This window comes from Canis lupus, chromosome 18 (assembly GCF_003254725.2).
Source record: "Canis lupus dingo isolate Sandy chromosome 18, ASM325472v2, whole genome shotgun sequence".
In the NCBI taxonomy this organism is placed as follows: domain Eukaryota; kingdom Metazoa; phylum Chordata; class Mammalia; order Carnivora; family Canidae; genus Canis; species Canis lupus.
In genome coordinates this window covers 40,770,850-40,790,598 of record NC_064260.1, presented here as the reverse complement: position 1 = coordinate 40,790,598, position 19,749 = coordinate 40,770,850, and the positions used below count along the sequence as shown (strand labels likewise).

Below are 19,749 nucleotides of genomic sequence, written 5' to 3'. Positions count from 1 at the left end.
AGGGTGGCTTGAAGGACACATGTGACCAAATAGACCTACAATTATTTTCAGAACATTATATTCTAATGCAGCAGAAGACAGATTCTTTCCTGGGTCACTGGGACATTCTCTTGAATAGATAGCATATTAGGCTACAAGCAAAAAAGCCTTAAGAAATTAAAAAAAGATTGAAATCATATTATACACCTTTTTTGATCGCAGTGGTATGAAACTATACGTACTTACAAGAAGAAACCTAGAAAGAACAGAAATACATGGAGGCTATATAACCCGCTCCTAGATAATGAACAGGTGAAGTAAACAATCAGACAAGAAATAAAAATATACATGGAGACAGATGAAAATGATAAGGGGTTAATAAAAGACGTAAAGAATGTATATAACTCACCACTACAAAGACTAAAAATCTGACTTAAAAATGGTCAGGGAACCCGAATAGACATTTTTCCAAGAACATAAAAATAACAAGTGAACACATCAAAAGATGTTCAACATCATTCATCATCAGGGAAATGCAAATCAAAACCACAATGAGATGTCACCTCATACCTGTCAGAATAGCTAAAATTCAAAAAACAAGAAATAAGGAGTATTGCAAAGACTTGGAATAAAATGAACCCTCATACACTGCTGGTGGGAATGTAACCTGGTGCAGTCACTGTGGAAGCATGATGGAGCTTCCTCAAAAATGAAAAATAGATATGATATGATCCAGTAATTCCACTATTGGATTTTTATGAAAATAATTTTTGCAATGACATGGATGGAGTTTGGGGGTCTAAAACTAAGTGCATAACTCGGATAGAGAAAGACAGATATCATGTGAATTTACTCATATGTAGATTTAAGAAAGAAAACAAATGGAAAAGAAAAAAGGAGACCAAAAAACTCATATTCTTAAATACTGAGAATAAAAAGGTGGTTGCCAAAGGGAAGTTGGCCAGATGGGTGAATAGGGTGAAGGGGATTGAGAGTACACCTCTTATGGTGAGCACTAAGGAATGTATAGAATTGTTCAGACAAAAAAATGTGCATTTTATTGTATGTAATCTACAACTTAAGTAGCTTTCGAAACAAAAATATCTTTTATTTTCATTTCCACTTTCTCTTCTGCTTTAGTTACTGAGTTAATAACTTCCACATACTATAGAAATTATAGAAATTTTAATTACTTGTTTTCAAGTATTTATATTCTATCAGTATCATTAAGATGGATAATAATTATTAAATATACAGTAACATTTTCTAGAATAGAAAATTGGGAGAAGTGAAGAAAGTTGCTTAAATTCACAGAGACATGAATCATGAAGCTAGAATTCAGTCATATTACATGTGTTGGAATGTGCACCTCTGCTCAGAGTTTTGTGTGCTATTAGAAAAGTTTCAATATATAGAGTAAAGCCTTTGGAATTTTAGTCTATACTTCAGTGTGACTTGAAGGAATACTTTCTCCTTAGAACAGAGACACCAGTGGAACAGTTGGTAACAGAAATGAGATGGGTCACTTCAGAGTCTTGGAGGGGAGAAGGACTCTGTGGGAAGAATCTGCCTCTTGACAGCCTTGTCTGTATTACTTGGGACCATGGTTTGCAGTAGTCCAGGAGTGACTGAGCTAAGTAGTTTAAAGAGCATATCCTTTGGGGTTGGGGGGAAAGAACAGAGTTCTTATCCCTCCAGTTTGGGTATTTGTGAACTTCTATGAATTGTCTATATATATCTGGTGGAGGAAGAGGAAATGTTAGTCCATGTGCCCTGCCAAGGAATAGTTTTGGGGTACTAGAGCTGGCTTTAGAGATGTTTCTATCATAGAATGGTGGGACCTTTATATTGTTCTTTATATTCTAGAAAATTCTAACAGTAGATATAAGAAACTTTCTGCTCATAATTACAGACCTTATTAAAGAGTCTAACCCAAGCCTCCATGAAAGATTGGCTACCTATGGTGTATCTTCTCTCCCCATGGATCCTGCAATGGAAAGTCAAGTAGATGTACTTGAAGTACAGTTTACATGTTGCAAACACACTGCACATGATTCATCTTCAAAATAAATCAGATTTGCAAGAGCAAAAACTATGAGCTCTCTATTGGATCTCATCTACTTCTGTACAAGAATTATGGTAAGTTTTCAAGCCAACTATACTATGTTCTTTTTCTCAATCACCATTCAGCACTGGATTACTGGCAGTTGCCATTATGTAATTCTCTAAATCTCTGAGAAGCATGTAGTTCCAGAAGCATTTCTGTCAGTGATGAAAAGATTCTGATGTGTCAGGGTTTTTGCCTTTCACTGTCCTTGATGAGGCACTGTCTCAGGAGCAACTCTTATTGAATGAGGGGTACATTGAAGGGTGTAGAGGTATAGTATCCTACACAGGTGGATTTCTTACTTGCAAGGTTTAAGGCCAGGAAAAGGAAAGGATGTATACTGACCACGGCAATCAGTATTCTTAGAGAGTATTGTTAGCACGATTCTATGGCACTATGATACTCCTTGTTCTGCTATTAATGATGGTAATGTTGGCTGCCCAAACCCACTGACACCTAAGAATTACATTTTCTTTCTGATGTTGGAGTAAGGGATGATCTACAGAGTGGAAAAATGAGAAGAAAGCTAGTGAAATCCTAGGATGAAGCACTCTTTTGTCCTTGGCAAGATTCTTTGCTCAGCCTTGCACTGTGCATTTACATTTAAGTATAAATATAAATGCTGGTCTCTTTTTTTTCTGACTCATCAGAATTTTCCATCCATTTGCTAGTCAGGACATGTACTGGATATGTCCATGGTTTTGTTCTTAACATATTTATGGTTTCTGCCTTATGCTGGCTCCACTCAAGTGGCTGAGGAATGATGATTCTCATGGCAGTGGGAGGTGGAGTGTCCAAGAAGGAGAGGTTGCCATGGAGCACAAAGGCTAGAGGTACTGGTTTCTTTGTTTCTTCTCTCTGCTAAACTGCCTGCCCGCCTAACTTGATTTGCCCAAAATAGAACACTTGTACTTGCCTTATGGGATCGACAAACATTATATGGTCTTATTCATTTGGGGAATATAAGAAATAGTGAAAGGGAATAAAGGGGAAAGGAGAAAAAATGAGTGGGAAATATCAGGGAGGGATACAGAACATGAGAGACTCCTAACTCTGGGAAATGAACTAGGCGTGGTGGATGGGGAGGTGGGCAGGGGGTGGGGGAGACTGGGTGACAGGCACTGATGGGGACACTTGATGGGATGAGCACTAGGTGTTATTCTATATGTTGGCAAATTGAACACCAATAAAAAATGAATTAAAAAAATAAAAAAATGAAAAGAGACAACATTTAAGGATCGTGTGACTTAGTATGCAAACATTCACACACAGACACACAGACACAGACACACACACACACACGCACATTCCCATTGGAAAGTCATTAGCCAGAAGGTTTTCTTTAAAACCTGGAAGGTTTTGCTTCAGAGATGGCATCTGAACTGAGTACAGCGTGCACAGTTAGCAATGCAGAGTGAACGTCTAATCAGAGGAAGGCCTTTATAACTAAGAAATAGTGAAAATTTAGTGAATGAGATGGTGTGGAGTAATATTTTTATGAAGGACAGCAACGTCAGGCATGGCTGGAGCCTACATGCCCAGAGGCATGGGAGGAAATGTGGTGAGGAATATTATGGCACAGCGTTGGAGGGCTTTCAAAGTCCTGGTGAGTATTTCAGGCATTGCATTAGAAAACCGTAACCATTTTATCATATTCATGGTTCATCATATTTTTACTTTTATTTATTTATTTTATTTTTTTTATAAATTTATTTTTATGGTGTTCATTTAGAAACATGGATGGTCCATTTAAAGAATTCTAAGATTGGCCATTTGTAGTACTGATGTTTATGAAATACCAACCAGATTTTGTGGTACATATGAACTGATAATTCTCATAATGCAAATTCATATAGATATCTAACTCAAATTTCTGTTTTCCTTCAATAAAAATAGCGTGAGACATTTTATTTAGAATTTAATGAATATTAGACACTATGTGAAAAGAATTATCTTCTGTTTTGGAAATCCAAAATGATTCTATTTTAGGGCAGTAGAAATGCTCTGTATGATATTATAATGATGGATGTATGTCCCTAACATTTACCCAAATCCATAGAATGTAGCACACAAAGAGTGAACCCTAGGGTTAACTCTGGCCTCTCATTGATGATGGTGTGTTATAGTTGGCTAATCAATTGTGATAAGTCTAGCAGTGTGTAAAACAATTGTGCATCTGTTTTATGGGTAAATGAACAAGGTAGATTAATATCCTTGAAAGTTGATACTAATCATCATAATGGAAAATTGATACTAATTATCCTAATGAAAGCAACGATCGCAATTGCAGGTGCACAGACCTCTATCTCCCATGCTTTGTACATACTGAATTATTTAGCCTGCATAGAAACCCTAAGAAGTAGGTTGCTTTGCTCTTAATGTTTACAGGTGAAGAAAATGAAGCAAAGAGATATCAAGGGACTTGTTACATATCTCACCATAGTGGGCAGTTGGGTGGGGTACAAATCTAGGCTGTGTGGCTTCGGTTTCTAAGCGCTATCACTGTGCTAAACCACCTCCCTGCTCTGCTTTAGAATATCTGCATCTCAGGAAACATAATATAGAATGTCTTTCTTCAGTTAAAGTTATGATTCATCTGTTAACATAATTCTGAATTTTTCACTCCCAAACTATTCTTTAGAAATTTGTAATCTTGTCTCTTTTCTCTTTGTATTCTTCTAATATCAATGATAGTGTGCCTTACATAATGAATGATCTCAACTATATTTATCTTAAAACTCAAACTATTAAGAGCAGTGGAATATTTTTCCCATTTTTTTACAATAACTCCAGATATTTGTGAGTCAATACTCAAAAGAAAAGATTATTGTAGGATTATGACAGAAGTGAGTAGATAGTATAATTTAAAAATGTTTTGGAAGTAGGCTAAATTAAAATGGGCAAATTGGCAGATTGGATTACAGGAAAAGGGAAAAAGCCCCAGACATGAAGAAAAAGTAAAATCATAATAGTGAAAGAAGCAGAGGTTGGCACTTAATCCTTCTTACTCACTATGAGCCAGATCTTTTCTCATTTTCTACCTAGGTACCATGATTATGTTCAACGTGTCTTTCCCAAACTAGTATATAGTGGAACTAGGATTTGAACTCAAGACATCTGAATCTAGCATCTGTGTTCTTGCCCAGGAAATGTAATGTTTTGCTAGATTAATAGCCATCCCAGATAAAATATCAAGACTGCAAAATATAAACTGACAAAAGATGAAAAATTCTCAGATGGGCAATCTTTACATAAAAAATGCAGTAAAACTGGGCAGCCCGGGTGGCTCTGCGGTTTGGCATTGCCTTCAGCCCAGAGCCTGATCCTGGAGACCCAAGATCGAGTCCCACGTCGGGCTCCCTGCATGGAGCCTGTTTCTCCCTCTGCCTACATCTCTGCTTCTGTGTCTCTCATGAATAAATAAGTAAAATCTTTTTAAAAATGCAATAAAACTGTTAAATGTGGTTTATGACAAAAAGGTATATGCACATAATAAAATATAGTTATTTACTATTATCCCAGTGAGGTAATAAGATAATGTCACAAAATAAATTGTGTTTGCATGTTTATCAGCTTTTTGGAATATCATCAACCTTGAAATATTGGCCATACTTGTATATACAAAAGAGATACACAAAAAGAAGTATACTGTTATAATGTTTAAAAGAAAACACATAAAAACCAAAAATAGTCATTTCTGGAGAGTAGGATCATAAAGTCAATAATTTTGAGACTGATTATAAATTTATTCTCTCATTCCTCTGTGTCCTTTGAAGAATTAATGATATGAATTGTTTGACAATAAAATATAGTTAATAAATGAACACAAAATATTGAAGAACCTTTTAATAATTACCAATAGCAATGACAACATCAAGCATTTGGGGCAGCAATATCATGATTGTAAAATTATTCTGAATTGTTTTAAGAATGAAAATTAAAACAACAGGAATATCTCGATTGACAAAGGGTCAAATAAATACCACTTAGAAAAATTTTACAATGTCAGTTATAAATGAACAATTTATCCATGGAAAATATAGTAACATGGGAAGAAGTGTGATAATAATTCCAAGTCAAAATCAGAACACACTTGGCATACAATGATTTCAATGACAAACTATATATGCTATGAACAAGAACTTGAAACAGAAAAATCATAACATGTATATTGAATAATGGAATTTTCTTCAAATGGTATTTTTAGAAATAAGACAATTCAGGGTAAAAAGGACCATATATGTGTAAAAACACTGTTTAGGTTATAGACATCATTAAGATTTTTCTACCACATTGAATCCATATGCAGAGATTCTCGAGGACATCAGTTTAATAGAACAGTAAAGATGGTAAACAGGAAATTTCCTCAATTATGACAAACCTCAAAGTTCTCCAGGCTTTTGTTATCAACGACTATCAGTGAATGTGACATAAAACACAAGAGGTAAAAGACTTGTCAAAGTAGATTTTTGTAAAGGATATTTTATCCAAGATACTGATAAGCTCAGAGATGAAGTCAGAGACCCAAAAATCAGTGAACTCAACTGAGGATATTTTCTTCAGGAGGGTCCTCCAACAGTATGAGTGCTAAATAATATCGGAATAGTGTTTTTCAGATTTCAATGCACATAGATAAAATGCATAATATGTGAACTAGATGTGTATATATGTGATCATAAAAATCTTTTTTCATTTTAGGGAAACTCAAGGTAAAGCAGGGAAACTCTTAGACGTAAATTTTCAAATGAAGGCCAAATTTATTTTTTTTAAGGATTTTATTTATTTATTAATGAGAGAGAGTGAGAGAGCTGCAGAGACACAGGCCTAAGGAGAAGCAGGCTCCATGCAGGGAGCCCGACTTGGGACTTGATCCTGTGTTTCCAGGATCAGGCCCTGGGCTGAAGGTGGCGCTAAACTGCTGAGCCACCAGGGCTGCCTGGAGGCCAAATTTCAAGGCAGTTAAGGCACCTGACCAAGGAAAGTACAAGTTTTGCCATTTTCAATCTTGGTAGGAATCAAAATATTTAAAGGATATTGACTTTTTATTATCCAAATGCAAAGGCTTTGATCCATTTTGGTTAGTTTCTGACTTAATATATAGATCTGGGAGAGGCTTGGACTTCTGCAGATTTACAAAGATTCACAAGGATTAAAGAAATTGGAGGTAACAGAGCAAAAATAAGGAATTCGGAGGTCAGCCCAATGATCTCCCCAAGATGTTACTTCTTTTCTTCTTTTGCAGATTAAGGTCTTATCAAGTTCACCCTACCTATAGATACTACTATGGCGATGAACAGCAGTGTGAATGAATTCATTCTGTTTGGCTTGACACAGGATCCAAGAAAACAGAAAGCAATATTTGGGGTCTTCTTGATGTTTTACCTTGCCACACTGTTGGGAAACTTTCTCATTGTAGTGACTATTAAAAGAAGCAGGACCCTTGGGAGTCCCATGTACTTCTTCCTATTTTACCTGTCCTTTGCTGATGCCTGCTTCTCTACAACCACAGCTCCCAGGTTGATTGTGGATGCCATTTCCCAGCAGAAGACTATTTCCTACAATGAGTGCATGACTCAGGTCTTTTCAGCCCATTTCTTTGGATGCATGGAAATCTTCGTGCTGATCCTGATGGCTTTTGATCGCTATGTAGCCATTTGTAAGCCCTTGCGTTACACAACCATCCTGAACAGGCATGTCTGCAGTGTACTGGTGATTCTGGGTTGGGTGGGATCCTGTATCCACTCTTCGGCACAAATTGTCCTGGCTTTGAGATTGCCTTTCTGTGGTCCCAATGTGATTGATCACTATTTCTGTGACTTGCAGCCCTTGCTGAAACTTGCTTGCATGGACACTTATGTAATAAATTTGCTAGTTGTTTCTAACAGTGGAGCCATATGCACGGTGAGTTTCATAATCCTGCTTATCTCCTATGTTATCATCTTGTACTCTCTGAGAAACTACAGTGCAGAAGGAAAGCGAAAAGCCCTTTCGACCTGCACCTCCCATTTTATTGTGGTTGTCCTATTTTTTGGTCCATGTATATTCATGTATACACGCCCAGCAACCACATTTCCAGTAGACAAGGTGGTGGCAGTGTTTTATACCATTGGGGCACCCTTGCTGAACCCTCTGATCTATACACTGAGGAATGCGGAAGTGAAAAATGCCATGAAAAAGTTATGGTGTAGCAAATTGTGACTTCTGCTGATACAAGATATTCAGGGATCCTAATATATATTTCCTTAACAGGTTGGTTTTCCTTCAGGGACAGGAGAGATAGAATATTTTTCTTTGGGGAATAAAGCCAATTTGTAATTTTTAATCATCCTTTTTGTATATTTTATTGTATTAATATCAGTAAATAGTAATAAATATATAGACTCCTTATTCTGAGAGCATTGCATTAGAATAAGATTACTTGGGGATCCCTGGATGGCTCAGTAGTTTAGTGCCTGCCTTTGGCCAGGGTGTGATCCTGGAGACCTGGGATCGAGTCCCATGTCAGGCTCCCTGCATGGAGCCTACTTCTCTCACTGCCTGTGTCTCTGCCCCACACACCCTCTCTCTGTCTCTCATGAATAAATAAAAAAAAATTTTTTAAAGAATAGGATTACTTAAATCCAAACCACTTTGAAAAACCTATCATAGACCTTACATGAAAGGTTTTGACATCTGGTCATAGTCAGGATGAATATGTGAATAATATTCACATGATAATTTACCTTCCTGGATCAATTTGCTTTCAGAAGAAAAGCACAAACTAGTGAGAGAATGATTGTGTGTGTGAGCACACACCAATTCTTCGTCTATATTTTATTTTAGAGGTAATGAATGTGGTCAAGGTGTTAATCCATATGTAACTGGAACTTAATGTAGGTGGCTGTCCTGACAACCTGGCATTTGGAGAAGGTGTTCTAAGAGAATTCTGCTCTGGAGTCTGTGTTTGAGGCTTGCCTCACTGGGAAATCTACATGGAGGCACCCTCAACCTCTAATAAAAGCTTAAATATTGGTGAAAACCTGTACTGTGACTGGAGAATTTTTCAAAATTCTGTGAGTGGTGAGAGAAGGAGAATCTTGTATTTGGCAGCAATGGGTGGTATCAGCCACTCAGTGGCCTTTTGTGGGGGTTTTCCCATGCTTTACATACGGGAGAAAGAAGTGAGCTTACCTCCCTTGACTGCCATGTTTGTTTGTTTGGGTATTAGAAAAAAAGCTTTCTTTTGGTCCTAATATATCTGAAAAATCAAAATTCAGATTATTTGGGAGAACTAATATTGGAAAGTCTGTTTTACTTCATTTCAATTTTGGTCTTTTGTTTTTTATGAGAATGTTTTAAAATACATATTTTCACTTTTGAAGATCACCCAACTGATATATATATAATACACACCTGCCACCACCACCACCACATCATAATCTGTAATCAAGCACTGTCATATGATGCTCTTTCAGTACCTGAGTTTATAATACCCATGAAATAGGCAATAGGAAGTATTACTTTAATTGATATAAGCTAATGAGAATCAATGAAATTAACTTCATAAGTATGTGAAAAGTTTCTGCCAATGGAAGCACAATGTTATCCTGTGCCACCAAAGATGCCCAGTATTCTTACATAGAAAGTGGTGGTGGACTAAATACTTAAGACCCAAAGAGGACATTTATCAGAGAATGAAAGAGGACATTAGAGAAATATTTGTTTGCACTCCCAGAAAAGATACATTTTCATGAACAAATTGGTATAATTAAACCATATCTGCCAATGGGGAAGATTTCAAAGTGAATTGAGTGGGGATTGACATGAGGAAGTAGTCATGAGGAAAGGGGACAAGGAATCACTCCAAGCATTGGAAGGGGAGAAAGGAAAAGAAGTCTGAAAAATCAATTCTTGAGTGTTCAGGGGGAAAAAAGAGAAAAGGAATTCATTAAAGATCTAAGAGAGCTCTTAGAAAACCTTCTTGTGATGTCGGAGGTGAGGGGAGCCTTTTGCAGTTCTCCTCACCTCTACAAGGGGTTGGAGACTTCTTGGTCAGCCAGAAGCTGTCCTAGAACTCGCCTGATCTATCTCCTTTCCCTTAAGTGTCCCAGAAGTATGTTACCAGTCAACCAAAACTGAAAACGATGTTTCCTGTATTTTGTGCATCTTCTAGTTACTTTCAGCAAAGGGGAAGTTCAGTGACTGCATTATGTCCAGAAATTTAAAACACTACATTTTCTATGAATCAGGTTTGTTTTTATATTATTAAAAATAATTATGAGCTATGAAAAAAGGAAACGAGTGCACTCTCCTTGCATTCCATCTCCCATGTCCCCATTCCTGCTGTAACTAATTGACTTTTATCTTTTTTTAAAAAAAGATTTTATTTATTCATGAGAGACAAAGAGAGAGAGAGAGAGAGAGAGAGGCAGAGACACAGGCAGAGGGAGAAGCGGGCTCCCTGCAGGGAGCCTTGACGTGGGATTCGATCCCATGTCTCCAAGTCACACCCTGGGCTGAAGGCACTAAACCGCTAAGCCACCCAGGCTGCCCAATGCATTTTTGTTATATTCTACATCCTTTTCCTCTATGTTTTTAATGTCTCCCATACACATGGAGTCCTGCAGGAATGTTTTTTATTTAGTTTTTTAAAGATTTTTTAAAAATTTATTTATTAATGAGAGATACACAGAGAGAGAAGCAGATAAACAGGTGGAGGGAGAAGCAGGCTCCATGCAGGGAGCTGGACTTGGGACTCCATCCTGAGTTTCCAGGATCAGGCCCTGGGCTGAAGGCCCCTTAAACCGCTGAGCCGCTGGGGCTGCCCTTACTGAGTTTTGACATACTTTCAAAGCTTTTTTCCAAATTGATAGTCATTTATCTTATTAAAATTTATTTTTAATACTTAAATACTTTCAACTTCATTCTATATTAAATTACCAAATATATATTGTTGAATTTGTTTGCATGATACTCTCTGTCCTCTAAACCTATTTGTTTATTCTGTGGACATACCCAATTAGATATCATAATATAGCTTTAGATATATTTGCACTTGGTTCTTCTCCCTCTACGCTCCAAAATCCTTGATTCTTCTATACATTCAACCATATGTACTTTAGAATCATTTACTCCGTTTCCATGCAAATCACCTTCAGCAATTATGTTTAGGAATTCACTCAGTGTGCCAATTAACTGGGGAGACAGAACGTAAAGACTGCTAACTCTGGGAAAAATAAACAACTTTAAAAAGGGAGTTCCTTCACTTCCAAATTGTATAAGTCATCTGATTCAATTGTTGTATTTTTTTTTACTAGGTTTAGTGTTCTTCAATGAAGACTATTCATATTTCTGTTACATCTCATAATTTTATTTTTATTCTGGTGGAGATTTATTCCATTTTATAATTGTCTATTATATTTACATTTGGAAGTATTATTATGCTGGCTTTTGAGTAAGCTCTTTTAGTAAGTAGTTTAATCTGCAAGCTGATTGTCTTGGTTTGGGGAAGTAGATGAACATATCAGCCAATAATGACTTGTGTTGTTTTGTGTTGCTTCAACTACTTATTTTCCTTTTCCTATTATTCATTGTTTGACACAGAATTTCCAAAGTGACAGGCTGCTAGACTGAATTTACCTGAAAATTTGCAAATTTGTTTAATCCAAAAATTGTTTAACATAAGATTTTATAATAGGTCATCAGTATATTCAAATAATTAACATGCATATAAAATATGAATGCCTAATTTCTCTTGAAAACCTGGGTGAGGGACAAATTTGGATATATGCCCCTCATTAGGCAACCACACACAAGAGCTTAGTCCTGGTAGACTCTAAAGGGGAAAAGATTTGTTCCATTTGTACAGTGTGCAAAGGGCTTAAAATCTTAAATATCTTTGCACAGTTTGGCTTCATTCAATGTTTTAAATCTTTTGATCTCTGTTAGTATATAGGGTTAAGGACCTGGTATTAAAAGCCAGTGCAGTACATAATAATGACAGCTATAAAAGGTGGCCTTATCTTGTTCCTGAATTTAATGGAACTCTTTTAAAATTAAAGGTAACATTTCCTTTAGACTTCTGGAACATATTCCTTGATCAAGTTAACGAGACTCATTTTACTTTTAGTTTGCTGTAGTTTAATTATAATTCAGACTAAATGTTAGAAAATCCCATGTTGGCATCTCAGAAATAGTTCTTTTTGTTTTATTAATAGAAGTTGATTATCAGGAAATCCTGGCAACAGAAATCAGCAAACTTAGGATTGTGTTGGAAAGCAGAATACGTAAAAAAATTCCAGGCCTTGTCTGCTAAAATGTATTTACTGAGAGATAGAGGCATGCTGTTACCTGACTACTAATTATAGGATGGCACAGTCTCATGAGTTCTCAATAATAGAATGAGAAACATAAAGTAAGTCTAGCATGACATTATTTATTTGATTGACCTTTATCAAGTTCTAAAACCTTATATATTTCACAGATATAAAGACATGGACCTCATTCTGAGGTCCTTCCCAGTGTTTGTATCATGGGACCATAATAAAATAAAAATCATCCTAAGAGTTTCTCTAAGATGCAGGTCAAGATACGGTTATGGACTTTTTCTTCTGTATTGAACATGATAGAAATTGTAAAATATAAAGCTAAGAGAAGTATTTTATGGTGAAATGTTTTCTAATGCATTTGTAAAGTTCCTTCTACGATCAAAACTTAAAGGACAAATAGAAGCTAGCTGCAAAATCTTTTCACAACTATTCCCCCAACTCCTTATAGCACAAAAGTGAGTGAGTGCTCCTGAAAATTTTGGAGTCTGTGTCATTTTTAAGAGACAATAACAACATTCATATACTTTGTGGTTTCAGGGAGAGTCAGTGGTCTCAGCACTATATAGTCTGACCCTGTGTGTATTTTTGTTCTTGCTTCTTGCAACTCTCTACCTGGACCATTATGTTCCTGGTCTGTCACAGCTCCTTGATTATACCCCAGGAGTGCTGCATTAGAGTCTCCCTTTCTAGAATTTTCACCCCAGTAATTTTCACATGGGTATTTCCACCTGATCTTTTTTGTTATTTATTGGTTCTAATCATCATTAAACATATTGATTGATATGTTTCAGCAATTTCCCTCAGGAAATCTGAAGAGAATTCAAACACAGTTGAAACGTTAGCTGCTAATAGAAACTTTCTCCTCCTGCCCAGGATGAGGTACCCACCGTAGAAAAACTGGACCTCTACTTCCAATGATTATGTTCTAATGATCTCTATCTGTCTTTTGTTTGCTTCATTTAAATTTAATTATCATTGATATAGTATATCATTAGTTTCAGATGTAGAATTTAGTAATTCATCAGTTGCTATAATACCCAGTACTTATGACCTCATGTGTCCTTCTTAAAGCCTGTCATCCGCTTACCCCATTACCCCACCAATCTCCTCTCCAGCAGCCCTCAGTTTCTTTCACATAGTTAAGAGTCTTTCATATGTCTCCCTCTCTGATTTCATCCTATTTCAATTTCCCTCCCCTTTTCCATGATCCTCTGTTTTGTTTCTTAAATTCCACACATGAGTGAAACCATATGATAATTTTTCTCTAATTGACTTCTTTTTCTCAGAATCATATCCTTTGATTCCATCCATATTGATGTAAATAGTAAGGCTTAATCCTTCTGATGGCTGCATAATAGTCCATTGTATTATCCACCACATCTTTATCCATTCATCTGTGGATGGACATCTGGCTCTTTATACAGTCTGTCTATCTTGCATATTCCTGCTGTGAACATTGGGCTGCAGGTGGTCCTTTGATTCAATACAATTGTATCTTTGGAGTAAATTGCTAGTAGTTCAATTGCTGTGTTGTAGGGTAGCTCTATTTTCAAACTCTTGGGGAACCTCCATATTGTTTTCCAGAGTGACTGCATCATCATGCATGCTCACTAGTATTGTGAGAGGGTCCTCTTTCTCTGCATCCTCACCGACATTCGTTGTTTCCTGACTTGTCAGTTTTAGCCATTTTGACTGGTGTGAGATGGTATCTCATTGTGGTATTGAGTTGCATTTCCCTGATGTCAAGGCATGTGGAGTATTTTTCATGTGTCTGTTGGCCATTTGTAGGTCTACTTTAAGAAATGTCCGTTCAACTCTTCTATTTCCTGACAGCAATGTTTTTGGGGGTATTGAGTTAAGTAAGTTCTTCAGAGATCTTGAATACTAGCCTGATACATCATTTGCAAATATCTTCCGTATTCTGTAGGTTGCCTTTTCTTTTTGTTGACTATTTCCTTTCCTTTGTGAAAGCTTTATATCTTGATGAAGTCCAGATAGTTCATTTTTGCTTTTCTTTCCATTGCCTGGAGAGCTGTGTCTAGCAAGAAGTTGCTGTGGCTGAGGTGAAAGATGTTTCAGCATGTGCCCTCCTCTAGGACTTTGATGGATTCTTGTCTCACAGGTCTATCAAAAACTTTTGGGTTACTTTTTGTGTTGGTATAAGAAAATGATCCAGTTCCATTCTTCTGCAATGTGGCTTTCCAATCATTTGTTGAAGACACTATTTTCCATTGGATATTCCTCCCTGGTTTGTTGAAGATTTGAATATTAGTGGACCATAATGATGAGGATTCATTTCTGGATCCTCTATTCTATTGATCTATGTGTTCGCTTCTGTGCCAGGAGTATGTTCTCTGATGCTTACAGCTTTGTAATATAGCTTGAGGTCCAGAATTGTGATGCCACCAGTTTTGGTTTTCTTTTGCAAATTTCCTCAGGTTACCTGGGTTTTTTTTCTAGTTTCATACAAATCTATGATTATTAGTTCCAGCTCGTTTAAAACTACTGATTATAGTTTGATAGCGATTGCATTGAATGTGTAGATTGCTCTGGGTAGCATAGACATTTTCACAATACTTGTTCTTCCAATCATGAGCACAGACTTTTTTCCAATAAATTCATTCATCTTTAATTTCTTTCATAAGTATTTTATTGTTTTCAGAGTAGAGAACTTTTTTACCACTTTGGTTAGGTTTTCAATAGGTATTTTTGAGTTTTGGTGCAATCGTCAATGGGATTAATCCCTTAATGCCACTTTCTTCAGTCTTCCTGTATAGAACTGCAACTTATTTCTGAGCATTGATTTCATATGCTGCCACGTTGCTGAATATGAGATCTAGCAATATTTGAGTGGAGTCTTTTGGGTTTTCTACGTATAGTATCATGTCATCTGTAAAGAGTTAGAGTTCGATGGCTTCTTTGCTGATTTGGAGCCTTTTATTCCTTTTTTTTCTTTTTTTGTCTCCTTGCTGAGGTTAAAATGTCTCGTACTATTTTGAACAACAGTGGTGAGTCGGTATCCCTGCTTGTTCCTGACCATTGAAAATGGTATTGTCTGTGGGTTTTTTTTTTTTTTAAACAGCTTTAATGATATTGAGATAAGTTCCCTGTATCCCTACACTGTGGAGAGTTTTAATCAGGAAAGGATGCTGTATTTTGTCAAATGCTTTTTCTGCATCAACTGAGAGGATTGTATGGTTGTCATCCTTTCTTTTATTAATGCGATGTATCACTATGATTTATTTGTAGATGTTGAACCACCCTTGAAGCCCAGAAAGAAATCCCACTTGATCATGGTGATTAATACTTTCAATGTGCTTTTGGATCCTATTGGCTCTCTCCTGAGAATTTTTTACATCCTTGTTTACTGGGGATATTGTTCTGTATTTTTCCTTTTGGTGGAGTCTTTGTCTGGTTTTGGGATCAAGGTAATGCTGGTCTTATAGAATGTTTGGAAGTATTCCTTCCATTTCTATTTTTTGATATAGCTTCCAAAAATAGGTATTAATTCTCTTTAAATATTTGGTAGAATTCCCCTAGGAATCATTTGGTCTTGAGTTGTAGTTTGTTAGGTGATCTTTGATTATTGCTTCAATTTCTTTGCTGGTTTTGATTCTGTTCAGGCTTTCTATTTCTTCTTGCTTCAGTTTTGGTAAGTCATGTGTTTCTAGGAATGCTTCCATTTCTTCTAGATTGCCTAATTGGTTGGCATATAATTGCACATAACAATCTATGAAATTGTTTGTATTTCCTTGGTGTTGGTAGTGATCTCACCTCTTTCATTTATAGTTTTATTTATTCAGGTCCTTGATCTTTTGTTTTTGATATGTCAGTCTAGTGGTTTATTGATCTTATTAATTCTTTCAAAGTAACCAGCTCCTAGTTTTGTTGTTCTAGTCTACTGTTCTTTTAGTTTGTATTTCATCAATTTCTGCTATAATCTTTATTATTTCTCTTCTCTTGCGACATTTAGCTCCTTTAGGTGTAAGGTTAAGTTGTGTAGTTGAGACTTTTCCTGTGTTGAGAACAGCTTGTATCACTGTATACTTCTCTCTTAAGACTGCCTTTGCTTCATCTGAACTGTTGTGTTTTTCTTTTATTTCATTTCATGAATATTTAAAGATTCTTCTTTAGTTTCTTGTTTGACCCATTCATTCTTTAGTAGGATGCTTTAACCTGAATGAATTTTGTCCCTCCTAAATTTCCTGTTGTGATTGAGTTCAAAATTCCAATCATTGTAGTCAGAAAAATTGCAGGGAATAACCCAATCTTTTGGAATCTGTTGAGACATGATTTTTGACTGAGCTGTGTTAGATTATGGAAAATGTTCCATGCTCACTCAAGAAGAATATGTGGTCTTTTGCTTTAGGAAGGCATGCTCAGAATATGTCTGTAGTGTCTGTCTGGTCAAGTGTGTCATTCAAAGCTCTTGTTTCCTTACTGAAATTCTGCTTTGATGATCTGTGCATTTTTGTGAATGTTGTGTTAAAGATCCCTACTATTACTGTATTATTGTCAAAGTGTTTCTTAATTCTGTTGTTATTTGCTTTATATATTTGGCTGCTCCTCTATTAGAGGCTAAATATTTGCAATTGTTTGTTCTACTTGTTTGATAGACAACTTATTTATTAATTATTAATTATATTGTCCTTCCTCATCTCCTATGACAGTCTTCAGGTTAGAATCTAATGTGTCTGATATAAAGATTTCCACCTTAACTTTTTTTTTTTAATGTCCACTAGAATGATAGATGGTTCTCTTCCTCCTCGCTTTGGATCTGGAAGTGTCTTTTGGTCTAAATTCTGCTGCTTGTAGACGACATATCAAAGTGTCATGCTTTTTTTATCCAAATTGAACCTATGACTTTTGATTCTAGTATTTAGCCCAATTATATTTAGAGTGAACATTGAGCTATATGAATCCATTGTCCTTGTTTGACCTGTAAAGTCATTGTTTCTGAATATTATCTCTGTTAATTTCTGGTTTATGTTACTTTTGGGCTCTCTTTTCGCTTCCAGGATGCTCTTTAATATTTCTTGGTGGGCTGGTTTAATAACAAATTATTTTGGTTTCTCTTTTTCCTGTTTCTCTTTATCCCTCCTTCTATTCTGAATGACAGACTTGCTGGATATAGTATCCTTGTCTGCATACTGTTTTCATTTAGCACCCTGAATATATCATGCCAGTCCTATCTGGCCTTCCAGGTATCTGTGGATAAGTCTGCTGGGAGTCTTATTTTTCTACCCTCATAGGTTCAGGACCTCTTGTCCTGAGCTGCTTTCAGAATTTTCTCTGTCTCTGAAATTTGCAAGCTTCACTGTTATATGTTGAGGTGTTAGCCTACTTTTGTATTGATTTTGAGGGGGATCCTTTGTTCCTTCTGAATCTGAATGCCTGTCTCCTTCCTCAGATTAGAGGAATTTTCAGCTATAATATGCTCATGTATACCTTCTTTCCCACTTTCTCTCTTACTTTTTCCTCTTCTTTCGGACCCTATTATGCTAATATTGTGTCATCTTATGTTATCACTTATCTCTCATATTTTTCCCCTGTGATCAAGAGGTTGTTTATCTCTGTTTTTTTTTGTTGTTGTTTTACTTCAGTTTTCTTATTTTTCTCAATTTGTTTTCTATATCAGAGATCCTCTCTTCTGTCTCATTTTTCTTAGCAGTTAGAGCCTCCATTTTTTATTGCATCTCAGGAATTGCCCTTTTATTTTTGACCTCCTCAGATTTTAGTTCTTTTATTTTGCCAGAAAGGGACTCTCTGTGTCTTATATGCTTTTCTCAGCCCAGGTAGTATCTTTATAATTTTTATTCAGAATCTAGTTCCAACATGTTGCTTCTATCCCTACTGATTAGGTCCTTAGCAGTGAATATTGCCTTCTGTACTCTTTTTGAAGTGAGTTTTCTGTATTGTCATTCTGACCAGAGAAGAATAAATGAAAGAGAACAAAATACTAAAATGGCAACAGTGATTCCAGAGAAATATACACGAAACAAATCAGAAGCAACAGATAAATAATTAAAGAAAGAGAGAGAACATAACCAAATGCTGAACAGACGGAACACAACACTAGATCCTGGGTGTATTTTGGTCTGCTTCCCTGAAGAAACTAGATGCCAGAATTGTAAAGAAAGGCAAACTTACATATAATCAAAACAACATGAAAGACTCCTATCTCTGGGAAACGATCTAGGGGTGATGGAATGGGAGGTGGGCGGGGGGTGGGAATGACTGGGTGTTGGGCACTGAGGTGGGCGCATGATGGGATGAGCACTGGGGGTTATTCTATATGTTTGCAAATTGAACACCAATAAAAAAATAAATTTATAAAAATAAAAAAACCCAATTAATTAAATTCAGTGACTGGATAAAATAGAACTATAAAATGAAAATTAAAAAGACTTTACAAAGAGTTAATAAAATAAGAAATTATTTGAAAAGCAAACAAAAAGATTAATGTGAAAGAGTGTAGAAACATGAGAAAAACCCTTAAATTCTGTATACTATTTTACCCTACTGCTGGAGTTTGGCAGTTCTGTATCATTGGTTTCCTTGGTCTTAGCACATGACTTGCAGATCTTCTGGGTGAGGTGCCTAGTGCAGTGACTCTCAGGTGTCTTTGCCCTGGATTGTATTGCACTTCCTTTTGCAGGGAGCTTGGCTAAATATACAGCCCCAGATTGCTCTACGTGACTTTTGTTGCCTTAAGGCTTTCTGTACCGGTATGGGGGATGAGAAGGAAAATCAGAGCTGCACCTCCATTTCCAGCCCTCATGCTGAAAGTTCATGTCCCCTACTCTTCAGTGAGTGCTCAGGGAAAAGCAGCCAATCACTCTTATCTCCCTGGTTTCAGTTCACATTCAGTGCTAAACCAGACTGTGACCCAGTGCACGTGATCCCGTTTCAAGAATACACGTTTTAAAGACTTCTGTGGCACACAGCAATAATACACCCTGGAGAAGTGGGGGCTTCTCAGTGTTTCTGTCACTTTCTGGGCCCCTCCTCAGAGAGCAGTCACCGCACCTTGCTGAAGTTCCCTGTTTATGGCAAGACTGAGTTGAATGTTGGCTTTTGGGCTGACTGTTTGCAATGAGATACTCTGCCCCAATGCCTGGGAACACTCTGCTGCACTCTGGTACCCCCGTTCTTTTTGTGATGCCAGGAATCCTGAGACCATGCTGTCAAACCCAGGATTCTGTCTTTCTTCACCTCCTGACGACCCTTCAAGCGACTTTAAAAATCTTAATTTTTCACTCCACTGCTTACACCATTTTTTGGTACTTTTATAATGGAGGCTTCAAAGCCCATGGTTTATCTTCTGATAGATGGCCTCAGATTCATTTCTCTATA

At 36.6% G+C, this 19,749-nt stretch overlaps 1 protein-coding gene and 1 long non-coding RNA gene across 2 annotated transcripts in view; both read left to right on the top strand.

The window, feature by feature from the left end:
• The first annotated feature begins 2,753 nt into the window (after window positions 1-2,753).
• The window catches only part of LOC125752955 (uncharacterized), an 87,271-nt gene continuing 70,275 nt past the window's right edge, over window positions 2,754-19,749 (top strand). The window contains exon 1 of the long non-coding RNA XR_007403643.1: window positions 2,754-2,919. This is a non-coding gene — a long non-coding RNA (uncharacterized LOC125752955). The remainder of the gene's footprint in view (window positions 2,920-19,749) is intronic.
• On the top strand, window positions 7,346-8,376 carry LOC112663619 (olfactory receptor 4C11-like). The gene has a single exon (XM_025452691.3). It carries the CDS (start codon window positions 7,370-7,372, stop codon window positions 8,282-8,284), a length of 915 nt encoding a protein of 304 aa, XP_025308476.1. The 5' UTR covers window positions 7,346-7,369; the 3' UTR covers window positions 8,285-8,376.